This window comes from Talpa occidentalis, unplaced genomic scaffold, assembly GCF_014898055.3.
Source record: "Talpa occidentalis isolate TD23 unplaced genomic scaffold, MPIMG_talOcc4v2.1 talOcc4.4, whole genome shotgun sequence".
NCBI lineage: Eukaryota > Metazoa > Chordata > Mammalia > Eulipotyphla > Talpidae > Talpa > Talpa occidentalis.
The window spans coordinates 30,967,894-30,992,024 of record NW_023604295.1 but is presented as its reverse complement, the minus strand read 5'-3'; the positions used below and the strand labels follow the sequence as shown (position 1 = coordinate 30,992,024).

General features: G+C 45.9%; 1 protein-coding gene across 1 annotated transcript; it reads right to left on the bottom strand.

Annotated features, from left to right (window-relative positions):
* Positions 1–14,498: 14,498 nt before the first annotated feature.
* ABCF3 (ATP binding cassette subfamily F member 3) lies at positions 14,499–22,812 on the bottom strand. Its single transcript, XM_037525195.2, has 21 exons — positions 22,646–22,812; positions 22,273–22,420; positions 22,053–22,132; positions 21,524–21,570; positions 21,199–21,296; positions 20,977–21,099; positions 20,560–20,826; positions 20,136–20,216; positions 19,986–20,045; positions 19,831–19,887; positions 19,695–19,717; positions 19,535–19,590; positions 19,214–19,414; positions 19,040–19,116; positions 16,840–16,884; positions 16,629–16,761; positions 15,809–15,897; positions 15,613–15,704; positions 15,275–15,407; positions 15,059–15,146; positions 14,499–14,968 (listed from the first exon to the last, which is right to left on the bottom strand). Exons 1-21 carry the CDS (start codon positions 22,716–22,718, stop codon positions 14,810–14,812), a joined length of 2,130 nt encoding a protein of 709 aa, XP_037381092.1. The 5' UTR covers positions 22,719–22,812; the 3' UTR covers positions 14,499–14,809.
* Between the last annotated feature and the right edge of the window lie 1,319 nt (positions 22,813–24,131).

Here is a 24,131-nt window from a genome sequence, read left to right as displayed (position 1 = left end):
TTTTAAAAAATTTTTAAAAAAGATTTATTTTATTTATGCATACAAGAACTGGGGTACAGGCCAGAGGTGTGGGGGATAAGAGGATTCACCAGAGAGAGTGGGGAGAAGAACAGGTGGATCCACTGAAATACACTGCCGAGGGGAGCAGTGGACAAGACAAGAGAGGTCTGCTGCGCCATGTGGGTTGCTTCCTGCTTGGCCAGGGACTGAATTCGTCCTTCAGAGGCTGCCAATTGCTTGATAGCACTGTCTTTAACACCTGCACCACAGGGAGGCCCTAATGTGTATTTTCAACAAACAAGGACCTTCTACATAACTGCAGCACAACTGTCAAAATCAAGAAATTAACACTGAGGGAGAGGAAGGGGAGACCAAAGGGGTGGGGGGGAAGGAAATTAACACTGATGCTGTCTAATTCTCAATCCTCAGTTCAGTTTTGCCAAATGTCCCAATAACATCAATAATAATAATAATAATAATAATAATAAAGTCTGCTTCATATTACACATTGCATTTTGCCATATTATTTTAGTCTCTTTACTCTGGAGCATATCCTCAGTCTTTCTTTTTTTTTTTTTAAAGATTTATTTATCCATACAAGAACTGGGGTACAGGCCAGATGTGCAGGAGGGTGAGAGAATTCACCAGAGACAGAACAGGGAGCAGAATAGGCAGACAACTGAAAACATTGCTGAGGGGAGCAGCAGGTGAGGCATGAGAGGTCTGCCGTGCCATGTGGGCATCTCCCTGGCGGGCCCAGAATCGAACCCACGCCGCAGAGGCCACAGAAAGCCTCACAGCGCCGTGTTCAACCCCCTGCGCCACTGGGGAGGCCCGATCCTCAGTCTTCTCTTGACTTTCATGACCTTGACATTTTGAAGAAGAAGAGGATATTTAGTTTGTAGACTGTCTCTCAATATGGGTTTGTCTGCTGGTTCCTCATGATTAGATTCAGGTGACACACCTTTGGCAGGAATATCTCAGAAATGTATTCTTCTGATTGCCTCTTATTGGGTAATGCAAGATTTTTATTTGTCCCATTACTGACGATGTTCTCTTTGATTACTTGAGTAGGTGATATCTGGAAGACTTCACTGTAAATGAACTCCTTTTCCTTTTATAATTAATAATTGTTGTGTCATTGCACATTCTATAGCAATTCCAGGCAGTCACATAGACTGAACCCACACCACTACCCATTGAACACACCTTAGTCTGGGGCCAAGGCCATACCCAACCAAAGCTCCAATGCCTGTCAGGACTGGCACCCCTATCACAGTGCTACCTTAAGACAGATGCAAGAAGATGCTGCCAACAAGGGGATAACCTGATGTGACTAAGTCAAGGAGTCAAGGAGACAGTACAATACAATGACACACAATATCACCTGCGTAAGAACAAACCCTCAGTACCCTAACAGTTTGTAATGTCGCCTGAAACAAGATGTAAACACAGAGAACTAGGCATATGTAGAAACAGAACATGCCCCAGGGCCTCCCTGGTGGCGCATGGGATTAAGATTCAACCTATGAAACTGTCCGCAGCCACTACAGCACAAGTTTGATCCCCAGCCAGGGAGCTACCCACATGGCACAGTAGACCTCTCCTGACTTGCCCGCTGCTCCCTTCAATAGTGTATTTCAGTCAATCTGCCTGTTCTGTTCCCCACTCTGTCTCCGGCGAATCTTCTCACCCCCCACACTTCTGGTCTGTACCCCAGCTCTTGTATGCATAAATATATAAATCTTTAAAAAAAAAAAAAGTGTAAAGCTGTACCCCCCAAAACCATATAGTTTAAAAAAAAACAAAACTCATTACCCAAAACAATTGTCATTCAGATCTGAAGGAGAGATCAGTTTTCCAGACAAGCAAAGCTAAAGGAGTTCATCACCATTAAAGCAGCAAGAGATTCTTAAGGGGCACATTTAAAGTGAAAAGAAAAGGCACTAAATAAAATCAAGAAATGACAGGCAAGGAGGAAAATTTCACTTTTGAAAATACAGTAAAAATTGTAGACTAAATGCTCATAAAGCAGAAGGAAGATTAGAAGACACAAGCAGGGCCTCCCCAGTGGCGCAGCGGTTGAGTGCTGGGTTGCGAGGCTGCCCGCAGCCTCTGCAGCACCTGTTCGATCCCCGGCCACAGGCGAGGTTCCCACATGACACGCAGACCTCTCCTGCCGCCCGCTGCTCCCCTCAGCAGTGTACTTCGGTCCTTCTGCCTGCTCTGCTCCCCGCTCTGGCTCTGGTGAATTCTCTCACCCTCCCGTGCTTCTGACTGTACCCAGTGCTTGTATAAATAAATAAATAAATCTTTAAAAAAAAAAAAAAAAAGAAACAAGCAGTAAAATGTAACTATACAGTTAGTCAAGGGATCATCCTTATAAGTCATTCTTAATAACACAAGGATGTAAAATTAGAAACCAAAATATGAAATGTGGGGTTAGAGTTAAAAATGTTCAATTATGGAATGAGTTCAAATGTTAAGTTGCTATCAACTCAATACAGATTCAATTAAGAGAAATATAGAACATAAAAATGTAAAATGTGACACCAAGAACATAAATTGTGGGAGGCAGGGCAAGTAAAAATGAACAGTTTAGGAATATGCTTAAATAAAAGTAGCTATGAATTCACTGCAGATCAATATATTCATAAGATCTTATTTCTGAACCTCATGTTAACCACAAAGCAAAGATACAGTAAATACACAAAAGAAGATGCAAAAAGAACCCAAACACATCTCTAAAGAAAAACATCAAACCACCCGGGAGGGAAGAATGTGGAAGGAACAGCAGGAAATCAACGGTGAAGAACTATGAATACAACCAGAAATCAACTAGCAAATGACAATACCCACATATAAATCAAAAGACAGAAAGTAGCTGAATGAATTTAAAAAAAAAAAAAACAAGACTCAACTATACAAGGGGACTCACTTCAGGGATAAGGACACTGACTCACGGACTGAAAGCAAAGAGATAGGAAAAAAAGTACTCTGGGCAAAAGAGTTGAAAAGGAAGCTGGGATGGTCATGTCCATATCAGACAAAATAGACTTCAAAACAAAGTCACTCTCCAAAGTCCTTTTTTTTTTTGGAAATATTTATTTATTTATGTATGTATATAAGAACTGGGGTGTAGGCCAGAGGTGACAGGGGTGGGGTGGCAAATTGACTGAAATGCACTGCTGAGGAGAGCAGCGGGAGAGACAGGAGAGGTCTGCTGCGCCATGTGGGTTATGGGGATGGAACTCTTGCTGCAGTGGCTGCAGATAGCTTCACAGTGCTGCGACTTAACTCCTTGCATCACCAGGGAGGCCCTATTTTTAACATTTTGAAAGGACAGTTTTGTTAGGAAAAAGAGAAAAAAAAAGAGAGGCACCTGCATGGTCACAGATGGGCAGGAGAGATTTTTAAAAATTTTTGTAAGTCAAAAGTATTTTTAGGGCAGAGAAACTACTCTGTATGGTACTCTAATGGTGGATACATGTCATTGTACATTTCTCCAAACCCATGGAATGTATGACACCAAGAGTGAAATCTAGTGTAAACTGAAATTGGGGGGATTATGATGTGTCATTACAAACAAATACACCACTCTGGTAAGGTATATCGACAATAGGGGAGGCTATGCATGTAGAGGCAGGGGGTACATGAGAAATCTCTGTATCTTCCTCTCAATTTTGCTGCAAACCTAAAACTGCTCTAAGAAATAAAGCCTATTTTTAAAAAGATAATTTCATGTCTTGCAAGAAAATTGCATCTTCATGTTGTGTATTGATTTCTGAGATATAATCATGATCACTGCAAAATGACTGTATGCATAACTTGACATTTTACACTACTAATTCTATGAGAAAGCCTTTTAAAAGCTTCAAGAAAATGAAAAGAAACTGAACCTTATCTTGTCATAAATATTTAAACTATCACAAAATAGCAATCAAATATTATATTCCTCTTAATGGGGGTATGTAACACTAGCTAATAATAGGTATTATCCTAAAAAAAAATAAAAAGGTATTATCCTGGCACAAAGGCAGGGTGGTGAGTGGTGAGAAGGGGAGCAGGATTCTCAAGTGATGCAGAGTTGGGGGTTGAGATGAAACAAGATTAACCAGTCTGAACCATGAAGGATAATTGTTGAAGTGGGGTAACTTGCACATACATTAATCTATTTCTCTACTCTGCATATGCTTGCAATGTTCAGAATAGTTTAAAATAAATACTACAAAATAAAGAGAATATATGGCATCGTTTTAAAAAATGTTCAAGCTCAAATCTTGCAGTAGCAGCAGAAACACACAACTAATATCTTCAGCAGCAACCTGGGTGACAGGGATGTCCAAACAAATGCTCCACCAGATTCTTTCTGCCAAAGGAAATGTACCAGCTGTTCCAAGCAAAAGAATCACACACATCACCAGACAGTGCAAATATACCTATGAACTTGCTGACATATGGGCCTGGAGGGCCAGGGAAGTATAGCTTTGGAGACAAGAATATTCGCTCTATAAACCTTTTCTGAGTATAACTGTTGTGTGCCTGGCTCAATGCTGGATGCAGGGGGGATTCCAGGATGAATGATATTTGACCCTTGTTCTGCAACTCAGTTGCAACCTTCCTTTGAAGGCCCAATGTGACTAGCACTCCAAGGATTTGAAAGCAAAGTGCTTTGGGAAGCCTGAAGGAAAAAGGGGGGATTATTTCAGGAGGAAGTTTTCATAAGTAAAAAATTAGCAAGCAAGCAAGTAAGTAGGTTACCTTGAGACAGGTGGTGCTACTGCCCTTCTTCCTTTATAGGAATTGCCCTAATTTACCTCTCTGACACTGTTTAGTGTGGTTTGTAGCATTTCTACAATACAAGCTCAACTGTCTTTTGAGTTGTGGGTAATTTTGCTTTTTTTATGCAGCTCAATGCATTTTGCTGCACAAAACTTGTATTTCTTTTTTAAAAAAGATATATTTTACTTATTTACACATATAAGTACTGGGGTATGGGCCAGAGGTGTGGGTGGTGAGAGGATTCACCAGATACAAAGTGGGGAGCAGAACAGGTGGAGCTACTGAAATATACTGCTGAGGGGAGCAGCAGCCAGACAGGAGAGGTCTGCTGTGCCATGTGGCTCCCTGGCCTGGGTTCGAACTCATGCTACATTGGCTGGTGATAGCTTGATAGCTCTGAGACTTTAACCCTTGCACCACCAGGGAAGCCCGTTTGCCTATATTTCTACTGCTCAGAAGAATAGAATCCCCAAAGCTTAACAGGATTTAGGGAATGCCATCCTGAGAGACAGAGGTAAAGATAGAGATGTTAAATTTCCTAGCGTGATGATTTCTCTAAATAAGCTTTCTAAGATATGTAGAAAAATAAAGCTACTGTATATAATGAGAAAAAAAGGTTCAGGAAAGTTTTTTTTAAAAAAGTGGAATGAGAATTTTGAGTGCAAAGAACTGGAGTTCTTTAATGAATAATGCAGCCTTGATACACACTTCAGATTCTGGAAGATTTCCTTGCTTCTTATTCCTCTCCTGAAAATCTTTGGCTTGCCCTAGGGAGATGCTCAAGTGGTTGCTACATGAACATAGAAGCAAAAGAAAGAGGTGGGGATGTACTATGATTATATTTGATGGCACCAGGCTCTGATGGCCCGACTCATTCATTCCCATAGACAAGGGTCTCCCATCAGGAGCTGTGAAATTTGAAACAGCCTCCAGACCACCTTGTCTTCTAGACAGTGTTGGGATGGGCACTGTGGACTGACCTGTCCCTCTTTCAGGCAGTTTGGAACATCCAGACTATGCCTTCTCTCTGACCCATCAGGGGGATGATCTTTCCATTTGATCCTTAGAACATTTCTAGGTTCTTGGGGATACCCAGGGACAATGACTTGGTTCCTTCTAAAACAGCCCCTTCTAGAAGTGGTGTTGCTCGAATCAATGCATCTGATGAGGGCATTTGGAAGTTGTTCTGTGACGAACACACCACGTTGACAGGAGAAAGGGGCTCTCTGACCTTCATGTCTGGAAATGGTTCATATGAGAATATTGAGTATGACAGGCAGGGGACAGGGGATTGGGATACACTCAAGAATAATGATTTAGTAAATGTGAATCAGAATTCTCTTCTTCCAGACACCCAAACACCCCAGGTCAAACCTCTCTAGCTTTCTCTGTTCATGAGCAAACTAATGAGATGTTGAGTCCTAACAAACCTATGTACAAATAGTTCACCAGGTGAATTTGGAGAGGCAGCCTGAATAAACTAGAAGACAGCTGCCTAAAATTTCCCAGGGTTATAACACCCCAGCCTGGGATCTAGGTAAGATAGGTGTAGAGATATTATCCTAAAGAATATCCAAGCTAAATGAATCAGCATGTCTGTTCTCAGGGCTGGAAACACATAACTTGGGGTAAAAACTGTGATCATCTAAGACTGATCAGAAAATGTGATTAGCACCACAGTATGTCTTCCTATTAAATTTTTTAAAAAGATTTTACTTATTTATGCATAGAAGAAATGGTATATAGGCCAGAGGTGTGGGGGGATGGGGTGAGGATTGTGAGAGGATTCACCAGAGACAGAGTGGGGAGCAGAACAGGCAGATCTACAGATATACACTGCTGAGGGGAACAGAGGGTGAGACAGGAGAGGTCTGCTGTGCCATATGGGTTAGCTCCCTGGTTGGGGATCAAACTCATGCCACAGTGACTGGTGATAACTTGATAGCACTGATACTTTAACCCCTGAGGCTTCTTAAAGATTTATTTATTTATGCACACAAGAGCTGGGTGTATAGGCCAGAGGTGTGGGGGGTGAGAGGATTCACCAGAGGCAGAGTGGGGAACAGAACAGGCAGGTTGACTGAAATACACTGCCGAGGGGAGCAGGTGAGACAGGAGAGGTCTGCTGCGCCATGTGGGTTAGTCCTGAAGTGAAGATTAAATGAGTTAATTCAAGTAAAGCACTCAGATACATAGTGCTTGGTAAATAAATATTGGATCAAGCTAAAGGATTGTCTTATACTGTGGACACTTAAAAGGACTGATGGATAACCCAGACATCAGTTTGTCTTTAGAAATGTATTGACAAGTTGGGACTCCGGGGTGGCAGGGGTTTTAGCCTCAGCACTATCAAGCTATGGCCACCCACTACCACTGGGGCATGAGTTCAATCCCCTGCCAGGGAGTTAACCCACCTGGTGGTGAGGCAGACCTCTCCTGTCTCACCTATTGCTCCCCTCAGCAGTGTATTTCAGTAGATTTTCCTGTTCTGTTCCCCAATCTGTCTCTGGTGAATCCTCTCAACCCTACAAACCCTCTGGCCTACACCCCAGTTCTTGTATGCATAAATAAGTAAAAATAAATCTTTTTTTAAAATAAGAAATGGGACCTCTCTGGTGGTGCAAGGGGTTAAGTCTTAGCACTATGAAGCTATCAGCAGCCACTGCACCACAAGTTCGATCCCCAGCCAGGGAGGTGACCCACATGGCACGGCAGACCTCTCCTGTCTTGCCTGCTGCTCCCTTCAGCAGTGTATTTTAGTCAATCTGCCTATTCTGTTCCCCACTCTGTCTCTGGAGAATCCTCTCACCCCCCCACACCTCTGGCCTGTACCCCTGCTCTTGTATGCATAAATAAATAAATCTTTGAAAAAAAGAAATGTACTGACAAGTGGCCTGATAATCTGTCTTTGCTGGTCAGTACATCCTCTCTGGTGAGAAAGGTCACACGAACCAAATAAGCAATATGAGGGGGGAATGGAATTCGGGGGCTTGTGGTGTCAAACTCTGATGGACTAAGGCATCCAGTGTCTTTGAAGGATAAGACCTGCTAAGAGGACAAGACACCAAAGTCTGTCTCCTCTCAGGCAGATCCTGGGGCCTCTCCTCTTTAAGATTTTGGGCATTTTTTACTCTAATCACATTTCATGTGTTTGGATGAGTTCTTCCATTTTTTCCCTTGGCTGTGTTCTAGTTAACCTGACAGCTCTTAAATATCCTCCCAATCCTTACACACCCACATGCCATCAAACTACAATTTACAACTTCCTGAATGACTTTTACATCTCAGCCATTGTTTCCTGGTACTTAATAGTTTTACTCTAAGACAATGTTACTCCCAAGCAGTCTACACTGCTGCTTTTCTCCCTCTGCTCAATTCTGGTGGCCGCAGAAGCACCCCCCTAATATACACCATGTATGCTGATCTGCCATATCTATGTACCTACTGACTGTAAAGTTCATGGAGAAAAAAGGGTAAGAAACCTTCAGTTGTGAGAAGGTTCAGAATGACTAGGCTGAGTGGTCCCTTCTGCTAAAGAAGAACCTAGGCTTCCATAACAAGGACAAAAGTGTTGAGTGAAAGAACAGATAGAGTAGAGAACATCCAGAAAGAACTAGAGGGGCATGAGTGTGTCATTTTGGCTGAGGCACCAAGTGAAATACTGCGATTTTCAGCCACACATCATTCTAATTTCACTAAAAATCGATAAAGCAGTGAGGTTCACAACAAATAGTGTCATAGTGGCTAACAATTATTGAACAGTATATTAGGAACCATGATGAAAGTTTTGTTTACATTATCTTAATATTCACTATGACCCTACAATGGAAGGACCATTACTATGCCTATTTTACAGATCAGGAAACTGAGGCACTGAGAGACTTCATCTGCCAAGATCATATAGTTGTTACATAATAGAATCCAGACTCAAATGCAGTTGGTTCTGACTCAGGAATTGACTTCCTAATTTATAAGTTAAAAATGAATTAAATCAGATTCACAGTTGCTATCCTTTACTCAGGGTTAAAAATATATTTCCTAAAGGGACAGAAGGGCACATAACCCTCGTTTGCTCACAGGCATGTGTGATACGAGAATGTCACCCATTGTATAACTGAGGAACAAGGCTGTGAACAACTACCTTGAAGAGATGTAAGAAGATTTCAGATCCAGATACCTCAGTTCTGGCCCATCTCTGCATGTAAGGTGGTATCTGAACCTAAGAAAGTCATGTAACATCTTTCTGTTTCAAGCTCCTGGTCTGTAAAATGGGAGTAACTCTACTGTAGGTGTCACTCACAAGATTAAGATGACAAGACCAAAAGAGAACGTTTGTGAAAGCATTCCTCACTGTTAAAAATGCTTAGTATGGGTTGACAAATTATTTGTTCTAATTTAGGGTTTCAATGGTCTCTCTATATACAATAAAGCAGAAATCACTTCCAAACCACCCATTTATTTAACAAAGAAAATAGAAACCTAGAATTACCAGTGGGGCATTACCTATACATATTATTAGAATGGACTTAAATTACATGGTGATTTCTGCTTTACCCCTGTGCAACTCAGCAGTACCAGGAGAAGTCTCCTGTTGCGTTCCTGCATGCAAGCTCTCTGATGCCTGGCTCAGCAGACAAGCAGGGCCGTGGGGTAGCCTGCGTGGGGCTGTCATCGTAACGTCTGGAGTGTTTGTGTGCTCATGTGTGAGTCTGCGTGTCTCTGGAGGCAGCTCCAAGGATCACCCTTCCCGTAAAATGACACCCTTTGAATCCAATAGAACTTTATAGTTTAGGACCCTCCTGGTGGCGCAGGGGTTACAGTCTCAGGGCTATGAAGCTATAGCCAGTCACTGCAGCATGAGTTTGATCCCAGCCAGGTTGCTAACCCATGTGCTGCAGCAGCCCTCTCCTGCCTCACCTGATGCTCCCCAAACAGTATATTTTAGTAGATCTGCCTCTTCTGCTTCCTGCTCTGTCTCTGGTGAATCCTCTTGCCTCCTGCACCTCTTGTATGCATAAATAAATAAAATAAATCTTTTAAAAGAAAAACTTTACAGCTTACAAGACTTTTATCCCATTTACACAGGACCTAGTCTCATTTAATCCTTCCAACTAGCCAAAGGAGCAGGCAAGACAAACTGTTATGACCATTTTGTGGATAAGATCATTCAGGAGGTTGACTTGCTCAAGATGCCATCAGTGTTGATCTGGGCTAATCCCAGTGCAAGGCTTTCTCACTATGCCACATATTATGGATCATTTACTTAAAAACTATTCACTGAGCACATCGAGTGTGCCAGCTATTGTGTCAAGTACTCCTAACTCATCCGTTTTTGAATACTCCCCCCTTTTCCAATGCTCCTCTTCTGCCCCTTGTAATTAATGAGTTTTAAGTAATGGATTAACAAATTAGTACTATTCAGCACATCATTTTAAGAGCAGAGCAGCAGTGACACTGTGACAGTTAAGAGCTATGCTCTAGAACTGGACTGACCTGAATCCCAGTCTGTCACCCACTATGTCAACCCAATGTTTCCCCACAGATAAAATGGGGATAACTGCCTATTACACTGTAAGGGCCCAATAAATATTAACTGTCATCACTTACGTAGCATTATCTTGGAACAAGGGGAGGTTTAAGAACCTAAAAAGGGTCTTTAAAACCTCGTAGTGCCCCAAAGTCTCCATTCCATTTCATGAAGACTGGCCCAGAAAAAGAAGTCCTCCTTGTTCGGGCAGGATTTGAAACCCCTTACTGAGTCAATGCCATCCTCCCTTATCTTACCACCATCCTGACCCCATGTCCTTAAGGTTAGGTTTTGGTTGTGGCCTCCTGGCCTCTGCTCTCTTCTCTTCCAATGTCATTCTGTACTTTTTCTGTTTTCCCAAAATAGTCATTTTGCAAGATTTTTATTGAGCACCTATTATGTGCTAGGACTATAGTGGAAGCTGTGATGACTTGCCCAGATCTCCTTTCAGGATGGTTTTACTGCCTTACCTATTGATATTGCTGCTGGCAGGAAGTCCTCAGCCCATTATGGGGATTGCCTCGGAAGAAAACTAAACCTTCCAATGTCACATCTCTGTGTGGTAGGGAAATAGAGGTCTGACATGGCCTCAACTCAAGATAACTCAGCTACCCCAGCTCCTTGGTTGACCGAGACTCTCACCTGGTCTACACTGCTGCTTTTCTCCCTCTGCTCAATTCTGGTGGCTGCAGAAGCACCCCCTAATAAACCCCATGCATGCTGACCTCTTCAAGCTGCTTCTGAGAACCCAACCTGCAATAGAGGATACAGGATGAGTAAGCCGAGTAAGCCATACTCTGGTCTTCAAGGGTATCAGGGCAAAGTGGCAAATACAATCTTAATGGCATGCAGCTTGGGGTCTCCCCGGTGGCGCAGCGGTTGAGCGCTGGGTTGCAAAGCTGCCCGCAGCCTCAGCAGCACCGGTTCGATCCCCGGCCACCGGGTGAGGGTCCCACATGGCGCTCAGATCTCTCCTGCTGTCCGCTGCTCCCCTCAGCAGTGTACTTTGTCTGCTTGCTCTGCTCTCCGCTCTGACTCTGGTGAATTCTCTCACCCTCTGGCGCTTCTGACTATACCCAGTGCTTGTATGAATAAATAAAAAAAAAAAAATTAATGGCATGCAGCTTATAATGGGGTTTACAGTGCAATGAAGTCCACTTGGATAGGGTGGGGTTGAAGGGAATCCATCACTCCAGGTTGGGGGACCCCGAGGCCCTTAAGCCAAGTTGCAGATCCAATCTGCCAACCAGCTGGGATTTCCCACAGGCCTCCACATTCAGCCTGCATGCTCAGGATGGTGCAGAGTCGTGGTGCTCTGGTTTGCAGGGTGTTGGTTTATATCTGTGGTTGACTCAGACTTAGATCTGAGAAGTGACTTTTTTTTTTATGAGGCTATTTTAACTTTTATTTTTTCATTATTATTTAAATTTTATTTTTATATTCCCCTTACAATTATAACCCCCTTATCTTGACCCCAAGCCCTTCTCTCCCCATCCCCCATAGAGTGTCTCTGGTTCATAGTTGTTTGTTGATTTTGATATTTTCTTTCTTACAGTTATTTTCCTGGTCCCTTATTTAAGTTTTCTAGATTCCTGCTATGAGTGAGACCATCTGGTATTTTTCTTTTTCTTTCTGGCTTATTTTGCTGAGCATGGTCCCTGGGAAGTGACTCTTAACAGGATATTACATTCCAAAGTGACAAACCAGGCTGAAGCATGGCCAGTGAGGGTAAATGGTGTCTTTCCTACAAGCTGAAATTCACTTGGAAGTAGCGACAACTTAGCAAAATGTCTATGCTCAACCTATCTCAAGACAGTACCACAACACTGAAATAATTTTCGACAGGTATCGATGAGTGCCTTGTGGACTGGTGTGCAAGGAACCAGGAACCCTGTGTCTCCCACTGGGGACCAGACTGCCTGAGGTGGTCTTGTTGAGTGTAGCAAGGCTGACAGAAGCAGGGAGGCCAGGATTTCAAAGAAGACATTGCAGACTGAGACCTCCCAACCTGGCCAGCTCCTGACATTGGCTATTGTGGAAGGACCAGATTCCCGGTGGCTGCGGTTAAACAGGCTCTCCAGTGTGAAAGGGGTGGCTGTCTTGACGGGTACTCCAGAGTGATAAGGGAGGCTACTTACTTTCATGTCAGGTTCCTCTCATCTGTGCCTAGGCTTTTGGGGATAGAGCTGACACTACATTTTCCATTCTGCAAGACAACCGTCTTTAGCCAATTCCCATCCTCTCATCTCTAAAAGTTTACCATATACACATAAGAGTGTACAAACTGACTGGACATGCAATTATAACATCAGAGAGCAAGTACTGCCCCTCTGTATCCCTCATGGGAGGGCGGGAAGGGCAGACAGGTGTGTCCTCCTTCTAGGGCCTCCCCATCATGAGGCCTCAGGTGCATGAGGCCCTGACCCAGCCCTCTCCCCCAGGCACAACATGCTGGAACAGCATAAAATAAAACCAGAAGCCAACTGGAGGTCAACTAGTTTTGCCTCCTACCCAAAAGAGAGGCCCAGCAGGGCTGAAGAGTTCGAGACTGGAAACTTATTCTCAGAAAACAGCCTGAGGAATTAAGGTAGTTATCCTTCCTTTGAGCCCAAACTGGTCTATACCTCAAGTTTCTTAGATAATTTACTTCTTTTCCCATGATAGTCCTTCAAATCAGACTGTTCATATAGAAATCACTTTTTGTGTGCTTGTTTATGTGCTTGAATTAATTCTCACAAATATCCTCAAGGGCATTCAAAAAAGGTTATTTGCTGTGATAACCTTGGTAGCACTGTTGGTTGCTCAGAGATGAGACTTAATTTTAGACCCTGTTCCAACCCCAGTGCTTTTCATGTCCAAAGCCACCTCCAAAGCAGCAGATTCTGTCACAGAACTCTTTCAGTACATTTCCAGGGACTCTAAGAAGTTAGGAGAAATCGAATTCACAAAATGGTTAAGAACAAAGGACTGAAAACCTGGTAAATAGGCAGACACAGATCCCTCTGCAGATGGCCCCCAACTGGCTATCCTGCAGAGTGAGGCTGGAAGAGTGCCAGGGTCTCTCAGGAGCACAGGGCACTCAGCTGGAAGAACACCTCCTCTGAACTTCTGAGAGCAAGCCAGGCTGAGGAGGCAGCCTGATTAGTGGCCTTTCTGGCAGCTTCACTAGCACATCAGCACCTGATCTGTCTGTTCTCCTTTTACTGGAAAACAGCTCTCTCCCCCAACTACTTACACAATACCCTCAGCAGTTCATTGGTTGAATTTTGACTACCATCCTCTATGAAGCAGGGGATCTTGTTCTGTTGACTGTGGTTTCTCCGACAGTGAGAGCAAAGCAGTAGCTCTATTTTAGTGTCACCTGCATAACATTATATATAGTAACTGAATCTTGGAGAAATATTTATCTGTCACACCACCACCGTTAAACACCATCCCTCTCCTCTTAAAGACTGCTCACTATGAAACAAAATGTTCTATTTCTCCCCACTAGACCCACTCTCAATTCCCTACTTCCCAAGCTTCTTCCAAGAGTTTACAGAGTAAAATAAAGAACATGAAACCACTTAAGTCAAATAGGAACAAAGACCCAGTCTGGTTTGTCTTCAGCCCTGAAGTTCCAGAGAAGTAGGCGGAGCCTGGGCCAGGGACCACTGGAGAGAGCAGCTCACAATCCATGTTCCAGGCTAGGTTAGTAACAAGTTCACTCTCCCAAGCAGTGGGGCTGAGAAAGCAGAACCCACTATCCTTTCAGCTGAGCTGAGCCCGGGCTAGCATCATCATTGTGCTGTTTTCATTCCATCAGCTCAGTCCACTGAGCTGCTTCTTTGGAGGTGGCTTTGGATATGAAAAGCACTGGGATTGGAGTAGGGTCTAAAATAAGTCTCCTCTCTGAGGAACCACCAGCGCTACCTGAGTAACCACAGCAAATAACCCTTTTTGAACACCAACTTGGTCTCTTTATAGAATGGTTGTGAGGATTAATTCAAGCACATAAATAAGATGTGCTTTCATTCCATTAGCTCAGTCCATTACAATATCAGGCAGATGACCTCCAAGCCCTGGTGGCTTTAATGAGGTCTCTTTCCAGGCACAGGCTGATGCTGCCATGCTTTCATCGTTGTGTCCTCACTCAGTAAACATGGGCAGTGCAGCAGCCCTGCCAAGGAGCAGCAGAGATAAGGCAAGGGAGATGCAGGGGGAGATTTAATTTACACAGCAGCCACTAGGGCCCAGTCAGAGCTGGGGTAATGGGGGTGAGGGTTCTATAACCCTGGAGGGCAACCCCCACCTCTTCCCTTGGAAGACCAGTCCTCATAGACACTTAGATGGGGCTCCCTGGGTAGTGCAGAAGATGCTCCAGTCAAAAGGAGAGATTTGGGAATAAGGCTGTCCCCAAAGTAGGGGGAAGTCTGTGGCGTGGAAATGGTCGCTGACACAGCAGCCCAGGGGTCTGCAAGACCAGTCCATGTCCTGGGCACAGTCCTCAGCCTGGCGTCCTTAGAGGAAGCCCTCACGGCGGAACTGTTCCTGTAGAAGGGCGCGATACTGGTCAAATCCCCCCTCGACCCTGGTGACGCTGCCTCCTTCGCACACCCACAACTCTTGGCACACCAGTCGGATGAAGCGCTCATCGTGAGACACCAGAATCACACCACCCTGAGAGACAGGAGAAAGGCAGATACTCAGGAGGGCTGTAAGGGGTGTCAAAGCCTGCAAAAAGAGTAGGCAGTGTAAAGGCACGCTCACCCTGAAATTGTTGAGAGCGCGACCCAGAGCCTCAATTGTCTCCATATCCAGGTGGTTTGTGGGTTCATCCAGAATGTAGAAGTTGGGGCTGAAAGGCAAAATCCAGGAAGACAGGCAGTTATGTGGGTGGGAGAAAATGAAATCCTCTGATACAAAGCCAGGAGAATCATTTTCTATTAGGCAAGAGGGCAAGAGTGCTAGAAAATGAGGTCTCACCAGGGCATGGTCATCTGAGCAAAAGCTACCCGGCTCTTCTGGCCCCCAGACAAACTGGCAACAGGACGCATGGCCAGCTCTCCAGAGATGCCATACCGGCCCAGCTGGTGACGATATTCCTCCTCGGGCCGTCCTGGAATAGGTCCCAACCCATCATGTGGGTCCCTGGCCCAATTCTTGCCCTTCACCCCCTTTGGCAGCACCACCTCCAAACAGCCAAGTCCTTACACCTAGACTTAGGTGATCTGCTCAGCATCACCCCTTGCTCCCCAAAGTAGGCCTAGCTATAGGGGTCAGCCCAGGCACTCTTTTTTTTCCAACTCAAATCCCTAACACACCAGGAAACTTGCGTGCCAGCAGCTCCACAGCACTGACATTCAGGTCTAGCTGCTCCACATGGTGCTGGCTAAAATAGCCAATCTTCAGATTCCTGCAAGTGAAAATGAAGGTGGAAAAGAAGGGATGGAAGGCAATAAGCATACAGAGCGCAGCTATAGTATACAAGTAGTTGGGGAGCGGAGGGGTGGCTTTCACCTGTGAGCATGTCTGATACCCCGAACAGGGGCCAAGTCCCCCATAAGCAGCTTCAGCATGGTGGATTTCCCGGCTCCATTCTCCCCAACCTATTAGAAGAAACATGAGAACATAAGACTGTACATGTGTGGGACAAAGGCAGAGGAGACGGGAACCAGTGCCAGGCAGTCCCAATGACTTCTTCACCAACTACAAAAATGGCTTTAAACTATAGTCACTAGGCAAACATCACAGTGTGTGCTTACACACACCCAGCCAGTAGCACCCGCTATGTATATATACATACATATATATACACACACACACCCCTAGGCTGCAGAGCCCACTGTTACATGGGTGGGCACCTGATCACCATGCCTTATGTGGTGCAAGACTATATGGAAAAAAATGAAGGAAGCAGTTAAGGTGCAAAAGGTACCAGAACCTGAGAACAGGGGATTTAATTCTCCCAATAACCAAGTGAGGTAGAAGTTATTTCTTTCTTTTCAGAGGAGGAAACTGTTTAGCAACCAATCTAGAAAATGGCAGCCAGAATTTGAAGTCTGACCCTGAAGCCCCCCACTCTCTCCTCTGCGTTCTATAACCTAAGAAAGTTCAAGGCTGAGACCAATAAGACAGAGTTCATGCCAGACTTTACATCTCAGCAGGGAGGCCCTGTGAAGCTGGAAGACAGGGGCAGCGTATACAGTAAAGTTTTCCCTGGTCTTGACTCCTGTTCCTCTTATCCCTTTCCTTTGTAGCCCAAGGACTGGGGCCAACCCACACCATGTAGTGGGAGGGGAAAGTCCTAGCTCATGGAACAGAGAAACACCAACCATACCACACAGATGCGGGACTCCAGATCAGCAGAGACAGAGAGACGGCTGAAGATGACGTGCTTAGGATCATAGTAGAAATCCACTTCATCTAGTTGCAGAATTGGAGGTGAGAACTTTTCAAACCCATCAGGGAACCTGCAGGAGGTGGGGGTGAGGAGCATGGGGTGGCCAAAACCATAGCTTCCCCACCTGCCCCTCTGGCCCAGCACTCACTTCATTACTACCTCTAACTCCTTGTCCACAGGTTTCAGCTCTGGTCTGAGAAGAGAAGAAGTTTATGACATTTTTAACATTAAAAACCCCCACAATCTTTATTTGTTCCCATCACACAATAATATATATTCAGAAAAAGCTTGTACTCCCACCATCCTGATAACATTCTCATTTTAGAGTAAATTTTTCTAGGTCACTGTATAATAGAAAAACAGGATTATATTTTTGGCAGCTTTTTATCCTTCCAGTTACTATGTCTTATGTTTTAATGTCGCAAAATATGAAGACATAACTTTAGGTTCCCTTACCACTAGCACCTCTAGAAAGATTGCATCAAGATTAAATTCCCAATGTTCACTGTCATTAAGGAAATACAGCTCAAAACTGCAGTGAGATATCACTTCACACCCACCAGTATGGCAAAAATTAAAAAGATAGTGTTGGTAAGGATGTAAAAAATTTAAATCCTTACACACTGTTGGTAGGAATGTAAAATGGTGCACATGCTTTAGAAAATAGTTTGGCAGTTTCTTAAAAAGTTACACCAGCAGGGCCTCCCTGGTGGCTCAGCGGCTGAGCGCTGGCTTGCAAAGCTGCCCGCAGCCTCTGCAGCGCCAGTTCGATCCCCGGCCGCAGGGCGAGGGTCCCGCATGGTGCGCAGACCTCACCTGCCGCCCGCTGCTCCCCTCAGCAGTGTACTTCGTCAGTCTGCCTGTTCTATTCTCTGCTCTGGCTCTGATGAATTCTCTCACCCTCTCGCGCCTCTGACTGTACCCAGTGCTTGTATAAATAAATAATCTTTAAAAAAAAAAAAAAAAAAGCTAAACCAGCAATCCTACCCCTAACTATGTACCCAAGAGAACACCAAAGGTATGTCCACATAAAAACTTTTTTTTTAAAAAAAGATTTATTTATTTATTTATACAAGCACTGGGTACAGCCAGAAGCGTGGGAGAGTGAGAGGATTCACCAGAGCCAGAGTGGGGAACAGAACAGGCAGAATGACGAAATACACTGCTGAGGGGAGCAGTGGGCATGGCAGGAGAGTTCTGGGTCTGCGCGCCATGTGGGCCCCTCGCCGGTGACTGGGGATCGAATAGGCGCTGTGGAGGCTGTGGGCAGCTTCGCAGCCCAGCGCTCAACCGCTGCACCACCAGGGGAGGCCCACACATAAAAACTTATACACAAACGTTTACAGCAATATTATTTAAAAGTGTCAAGAACAGGGGCCTCCCTGGTGGCGCAAGGGGTTAAACACTGTACTGTGAAGCAACCCAGCCTCTGCAGCCAGCCAGGGAGCCACCCACATGGCGCAGCAGACCTCTCCTGTCTTGCTCACTGCTCCCCTCAGCAGTGTATTTCAGTCAGTCTGCCTGTTCTGTTTCCCCGCTCTGTCTCAGGTGAATCCTCTCACCCCCTGCATCTCTGGCCTATACCCCAGCTCTTGTATGCATAAATAAATGCCTTTAAAAAAAAAGAGGGCCTCCCCATGGCACAGCAGATTGAGCGCTGCGCTGTGGATCTGTCTGCAGCCCCTGCAGCGCCGGTTCAATTCCCGGCCAGCCAGGGTGATTCCCACATGGCGCGGCAGACTTCTCCTGTCTCGCCCACTGCTCCCCTCAGCAGTGTGTTTTGGTCCTTCTGCCTGTTCTGCTCCCTGCTGTTCTGTCTCAGGTGAATTCTCTCACCCTCCCGTGCCTCTGGCCTGCACCCTAGTGCTTGTATAAATAAATATTTTTAAAAAATAATAAAATGAAATTGTTTCAGTTCATGGTCCTTAAATATTAAAAAAAAAGTCAAGAACAGGAAACAATCCAAATGTCCATCAACTGATGGATCGATCTACAAAATGTGGTGTCATTCAACAGAATGTAATCTGACCATAATGAAGGGAAGCACTGATAATGCACATGAATGAACTTTGAAAACCTGAGTTAAAGAAACCAAATACAAAAGGCCACATGTTGTGTGATTCCATTTATATGAAACTCCAGAATAAGCAAATAAACAGATAAGTGGTCGCCCAAGTCTGGGGGCAAGAATAATTTTCCAAGAAAATACAGACTACTCTGCTTTCCTGAAAGAGAGAAAATCAAAGCTGCTTTCTAAGAAAGGGGAGGGAGCAAGGGGTAGTCTGCAAAATGAGGGAAAAAATTAAGAAAAATACAAGTTGGAACCTGGTCAAGGACACTGTACTCACAGCTTCTCTAACATCTTGAGTTTACTCTGCACTTGAGAGGCTCTGTTGGCATTGTAGCGAAACCGGTCAATGAAAACCTGTGGATGAAAGAGTGCAGGCACTGGTGAGGCTCCCTCAGTCCCTGAAACTCTAACACCCATGGGATGGGCCCCACAGCCCTGCCTGCTCCCACACCTGGATATGTTGACGATACTGCTGCTGTGCCTCATATTCACGCTGCTGGTTTAGCAGTCGCTCCTGCTTGCTCTTGATGAAGGTCTCAAAGTCTCCCCGGTAACCATCTAGTCGCTGGCTGTGCAGGTGGATGATGTCTGTGGCTATGGCATTCAGGAAGTTGCGGTCGTGGGAGACGACCAGGATTGTGGAGGGCCATGTCTGAGGTGGGGGGTCACAGGACAGCAGGCCCAGTTTGGGAGGGCAGTCAGTTCCCAGGCCCCCAGGTGTCTTGGAGGCAGATCGTCCCCCAGACCAACTCTAGCACTTGTAGGCACTCACCTGCAGGTAATTCTCCAGCCACAGAATGGCCCTTACATCCAGCATGTTTGTGGGTTCTGGACAGTGGGGGAAGACATATTTGGAATTCAAAGGCTGAAACTATGAACCTGGACACTCACCTTTTCCCACCCACAGTCAGGGTGCCCCATTTCAAACTCACCATCTAACAGCAGAAGATCTGGCCTATGAAAAAGAAGAATGCAAGGCATGAGGTTTTAGTGCAGCGACTTGTTGCCTCCTCCCAAGAGCCAAGGTCCATTCTCCACAATATCCATACACAGGCCCCGGAAACTCACCTAGCAAACAGGGCCCGGGCCAGGGCCAGTCTCATTCTCCAGCCACCTGAGAACTCCCTAAAAAAAGACAGAGCTGCATCAGGGGAGGGTGTTCCCCAGGGCAGGCAGGGTCAGAGCCAACAGTGTTCAGAGCTAGAAATGCCAGGATCACTCACCGGGTAGGCTGCTGCTGCATTTTAGGAGTGAAGCCAAGACCAGCAAGAATGACTGATGCCCTATGAATGAAGAAATTGAAGAAGTTGGGTAGAATGAATAACAGAAGGGAAAGGTCAAATCTGAAGAAGGGAAGGAAGAATTTTAAATACCTGGCAGGTGCCTTGTCAGCCTCAATCTCTTCCAGTTTGGAATAGATTTCAGCCAGTTGTGCAGCTTCTGAGCCTTCAGCCCTGGAGTGAAAAGAGGAAGAGGAATCAGCCTGAGGAGAGCATTCTAGGAGATTATCTGCACCATATATGTATGTATGTATGTGTATATACATACGTGTCTGTGTATTATATAATTAGAAAGCCAAGCCACTGGCTGTGTAGTTGCCAAGTTAGGAATAGACTACAGAAGGACTTGCTCACAACGGTGAGGGTATGGGTACCATTAAGGAACAGGGGTTTACAGCTTGACTGTAGCACTCTGCTGCTTATTATGATGGGTGTGTAAATTATAGATCATGACAGAATGGCAAGCACTCTGTGAAGGACAGCTGCTGCTAGTTGTTCCCTAGCTTGGAGCCATCACCTGCCAGCAGCAATCTGGGCGCTGAGCTCCCGCTCCCGTCGGAGAAGGTCCTCTCGCATGGTGTCACTCTCCAGCACACTCTGCAGGGCAGGGGTGTCATCTCCAGCAACCTCCTGTTCTACGTGCAGCAGGGAAATGTGGGCTGGAACCCGCAGACTCCGGGTAGCCAGCATCTTCAGCAGCGTCGTCTTCCCTAGCCCATTCCGACCCACCAGCCCATAACGGCGGCCCCACGCCAGGTTCACATCTGCTCCAGTCAGCAGGACCCTGCAGGGGTAGTAGGAAGACAACAAAGGGTGCTGTAGAGACAGGTGCACAGCAGTTTAACAACAGGAACCTAACAATTTTAGTCCCACTTTACTTCTCCAAATCCTTCCTTAATCGGAAAAAGAAATACATTACACCCCATTCCCTCACCTATCACCAAAAGAGACATCAAAGTTCTCAATTCGAACATCATAGGATTTGTTCTTGCCCGATGATTCCAACCGACTCTCCTTTCTGCTGCCTGCTTGGCTGGCTGATGCCTCTTCCAAGACTCTTTCAAAGGGAGAAATAGATGGCTTTAGCACTCCCAACCACCCTTCCATCCAGGCAGAAATTCTCTGTTCTCTTTTCAACCCTTCTTGCTAAACTCACAGAGAAGTGCTGGTTTTGAGTGTGTCCTTCTCTGAGCGCTTCTCCTGCTTTGCCTTCAGTCGAGCCTCAGCCTTCTCTAGCTTCTTTGCATTCACTGTCTAGGGTTCAAACACAACCATTTTTCACTCTAGGGCTCAGAAAGAAACCCCCAGAGAGGACACCTCAAGTCAACCCTCTTTATTTACCCATGATGAACAGAATTAAAGACCTGGGTGAAAAAACAAAACAAAACACAGACATCCTCCAGAAAGATACTGCAACATTTAGAGACAGCCAGCTCTCACAGCCACCATAAACACAGCCCCCTCCCTTTCTTCCTCCTCACCGAGGACTGTTCCCTCTTTAGCAGTCCTGGAAGTTTGGTGCCACAGTCTGTAAGGGAGAAGAAAAGCAGTCACTTTCTCCCTGAGGGAAGGGAAACTAACGTTTTAAGTGACTAATATAATCCAGACACAAACATTTTCAGGAAAGCCTTAAATTCCACAGATAGACAGTTATCATCCTTCCCACATTAAAAATAAAACAAACTACCTCACAAATTAAGGATAGAAGGACTGGTGCAAATAAGCAATTAAAAGCATGTAGTTAGTAAGTCATCAAACTGGGGGGAGAAACTGTCTATCTCCAAAGCCCATATGCTTTCTACCACTTCCTAAAGACTGGGAAGAACTTTCCAACCCTAATTCCTTCAGAATCAGTGGGCTCTTTGCCTCAGTAATGACATCAACTACCTTCTACAACCTTGTCCTGTAGAAAAGAAGTACCAGAAGTCCTTCCCTCTAGGGGGCAGGTGGCTGGGGCATGGAAGCTGAGAAAAAGACAGGACAGCTAGTGGAATCTCCCCTCACTCTCACCGTAGTTCTCTGTTATCTTTGACAACTGGATGGGGGCGTCCAGTAGCACTTGGCTGTTTCCCTGGCTCTGTGGCTCAGCCCTTGCGGGTAGAGAGAGAAAGTGCAGAGTTAGGAATTAAAGAAAAACCTCTATGACCATCAGACTTTCTTCTTTCACCTCCTGGCTCCTGACCATCCGCCCTCCCATCACCCCCACAAACCTCCATGCCCTGACACGTACAGGCGCAGAGTGTTGTACATGCGCTGGCACACCGCTCTGATGCCCGCGTCATCCTTGCTGTCCCCGGACACCTCTTGCAACAGTTCCCCCACAGCTTCCACCAGGTCATCCACAGACTCGAAGTCTGCGCTGCCGCTGTGCAAGACGCCTGAACCGGGCATGGCAGGGCGAGGAGGACACCGTGTAGGACAGACATGGAGCAGTTTTAGTTCCTGAACAGCCGCCCCAGTGCGGATCTAAAGCCTGCCGGCCCTTCAGACAAGAGGTCACGCAGAGGAGAGGCCTAACAGCATCCCCCGGCCCTGCCCTCTCCTAGTGTTTCCCCCCGACTTCCACTTCTGTCTCCCCAGCACGCTGATTCCTTTCGGCTCACCCGTCACGTAGTCGAAGACCTGTCCGTCAATCTCGGGGAACTCGCTCCGCAGGATTTCGGCGCAGGTCGCCATGTTCCAGTCGGGCTCCCGTCCGCGCAGTCGCCGTGAGAGCTCGAACAGGACCCAACCCCGCAAAGCGCGCCCCTCCTTCTACGGCGCATGCGTAGTGGTGACGTAAGAAAGGCGCGTTGTGCGCGAAACCAGGCGGGCGGGGTAACGCGGACGAAGGAACCCTGCGCAAGCGCCGCCGAGTCTGTGCGCGAGATGCTCTCTCTGCGCCTGCGCAACGCCTTTTCCCCTGAAAAACGAGCCACATAGCGTTTCTCTCTGCGCCCTGGGAGATGGAGATCCGGGAAGCGGCGGGGGCGGGGGCGGGGGCGGGGGCGGGGGCGGGGCGGGGCACCCGGGAACTCGAGGTTTAACAGGACACGAGACTCCGATGGCCCGGTGGGTGGGAACCTCCTGAGAGAGGCGGTGGGTAGCGCACAGTGATCTTGCTCGATTCTGTGCACTCCCTTGAGGCCTCTGCGTGCCCAGCCGAGTCCATTTTGGAGCCCGCCTATAGCTTTGCTGACTCATGCTCATCTCATCCAGCCGTCTCTGAAGCCCCTAGCGCAGTTCTTTGCGACTGCAGGTTTCATTCCGACCCCGGGCCCTGCGGGCTTCTTGCTTTTAGGCCTGCCCTGCCCTCCCTCCTTCCACCCCGCACCCGTGCCCAGTAGTCAATCCTTTCCCACTTGACAGTGCAGCGGAACAATTCGAAATATGCCCAGTCATTGCTTCCATCACCCCAGGCCACTACCGCATTCACCGCCAGAGGGGAAGAAAACCAGAACAAGGTCCCTTGAAATTCACTGGCCTTTATTCCCTCCCTACACCTGAGGCAGACTGCATCCTGAGTCTCCGTGACTGTAAAAGACTTTCAGTGATTCCCTCTGATGGAAGTTAGAATTTCCCCCCAAATGATACTACTACTTCACATTTAAGGTGCCTATTCTTCCCATCGGCTGTAAAATTGTCACCTAAAATCACACTATTATCCATTCATCCTTTTGGATTAAGCACTGCTATTAGGAGTAAGCCTTCCCAATATTTAAAAGAAAGTTAAGAAGGTACATCTCTAGATGAAATAGTCACTTCATAGGAAATAAAGGGGAAGGAATTCTGATGGCAGAACTACAGGATTACCTGGTTTCTCCAACACAGCAAGAGCTGAGGGAGAACCTATGGTGTAAGATTTAAGAGGCATTAGGGACCTTGTTTGGATCCAAATGTAAGTTGTGTAAAAATACAAGTGTACAACATTTAGCAAGTGTGAATAGACTGGATGTAGTATTGAGGGATTGGGCATTAGGTAATGTTAACGTTGGGTGATGTGTATAGGGGTTCCTTATATTTTCTATTTCTGCTTGAAATTTTCTATTTTTAAGTAAAAAAAAAGCTGAAACCAAGTAAGGCAAACTGGCCAGAGCAAATCTGTTTTTA

Excerpts from the sequence above, each read along its gene's own strand:
- ABCF3 (XM_037525195.2), bottom strand. The coding sequence starts at position 22,718 with ATGGCGACCTGCGCCGAAATCCTGCGGAGCGAGTTCCCCGAGATTGAC. Across the intron at positions 16,762-16,839 it reads GAGTTAGAGGTAGTAATGAA|GTTCCCTGATGGGTTTGAAA; the intron begins GTGAGTGCTGGG and ends CACCTCCTGCAG. Across the intron at positions 15,705-15,808 it reads GGTATCAGACATGCTCACAG|GAATCTGAAGATTGGCTATT; the intron begins GTGAAAGCCACC and ends TTTCACTTGCAG.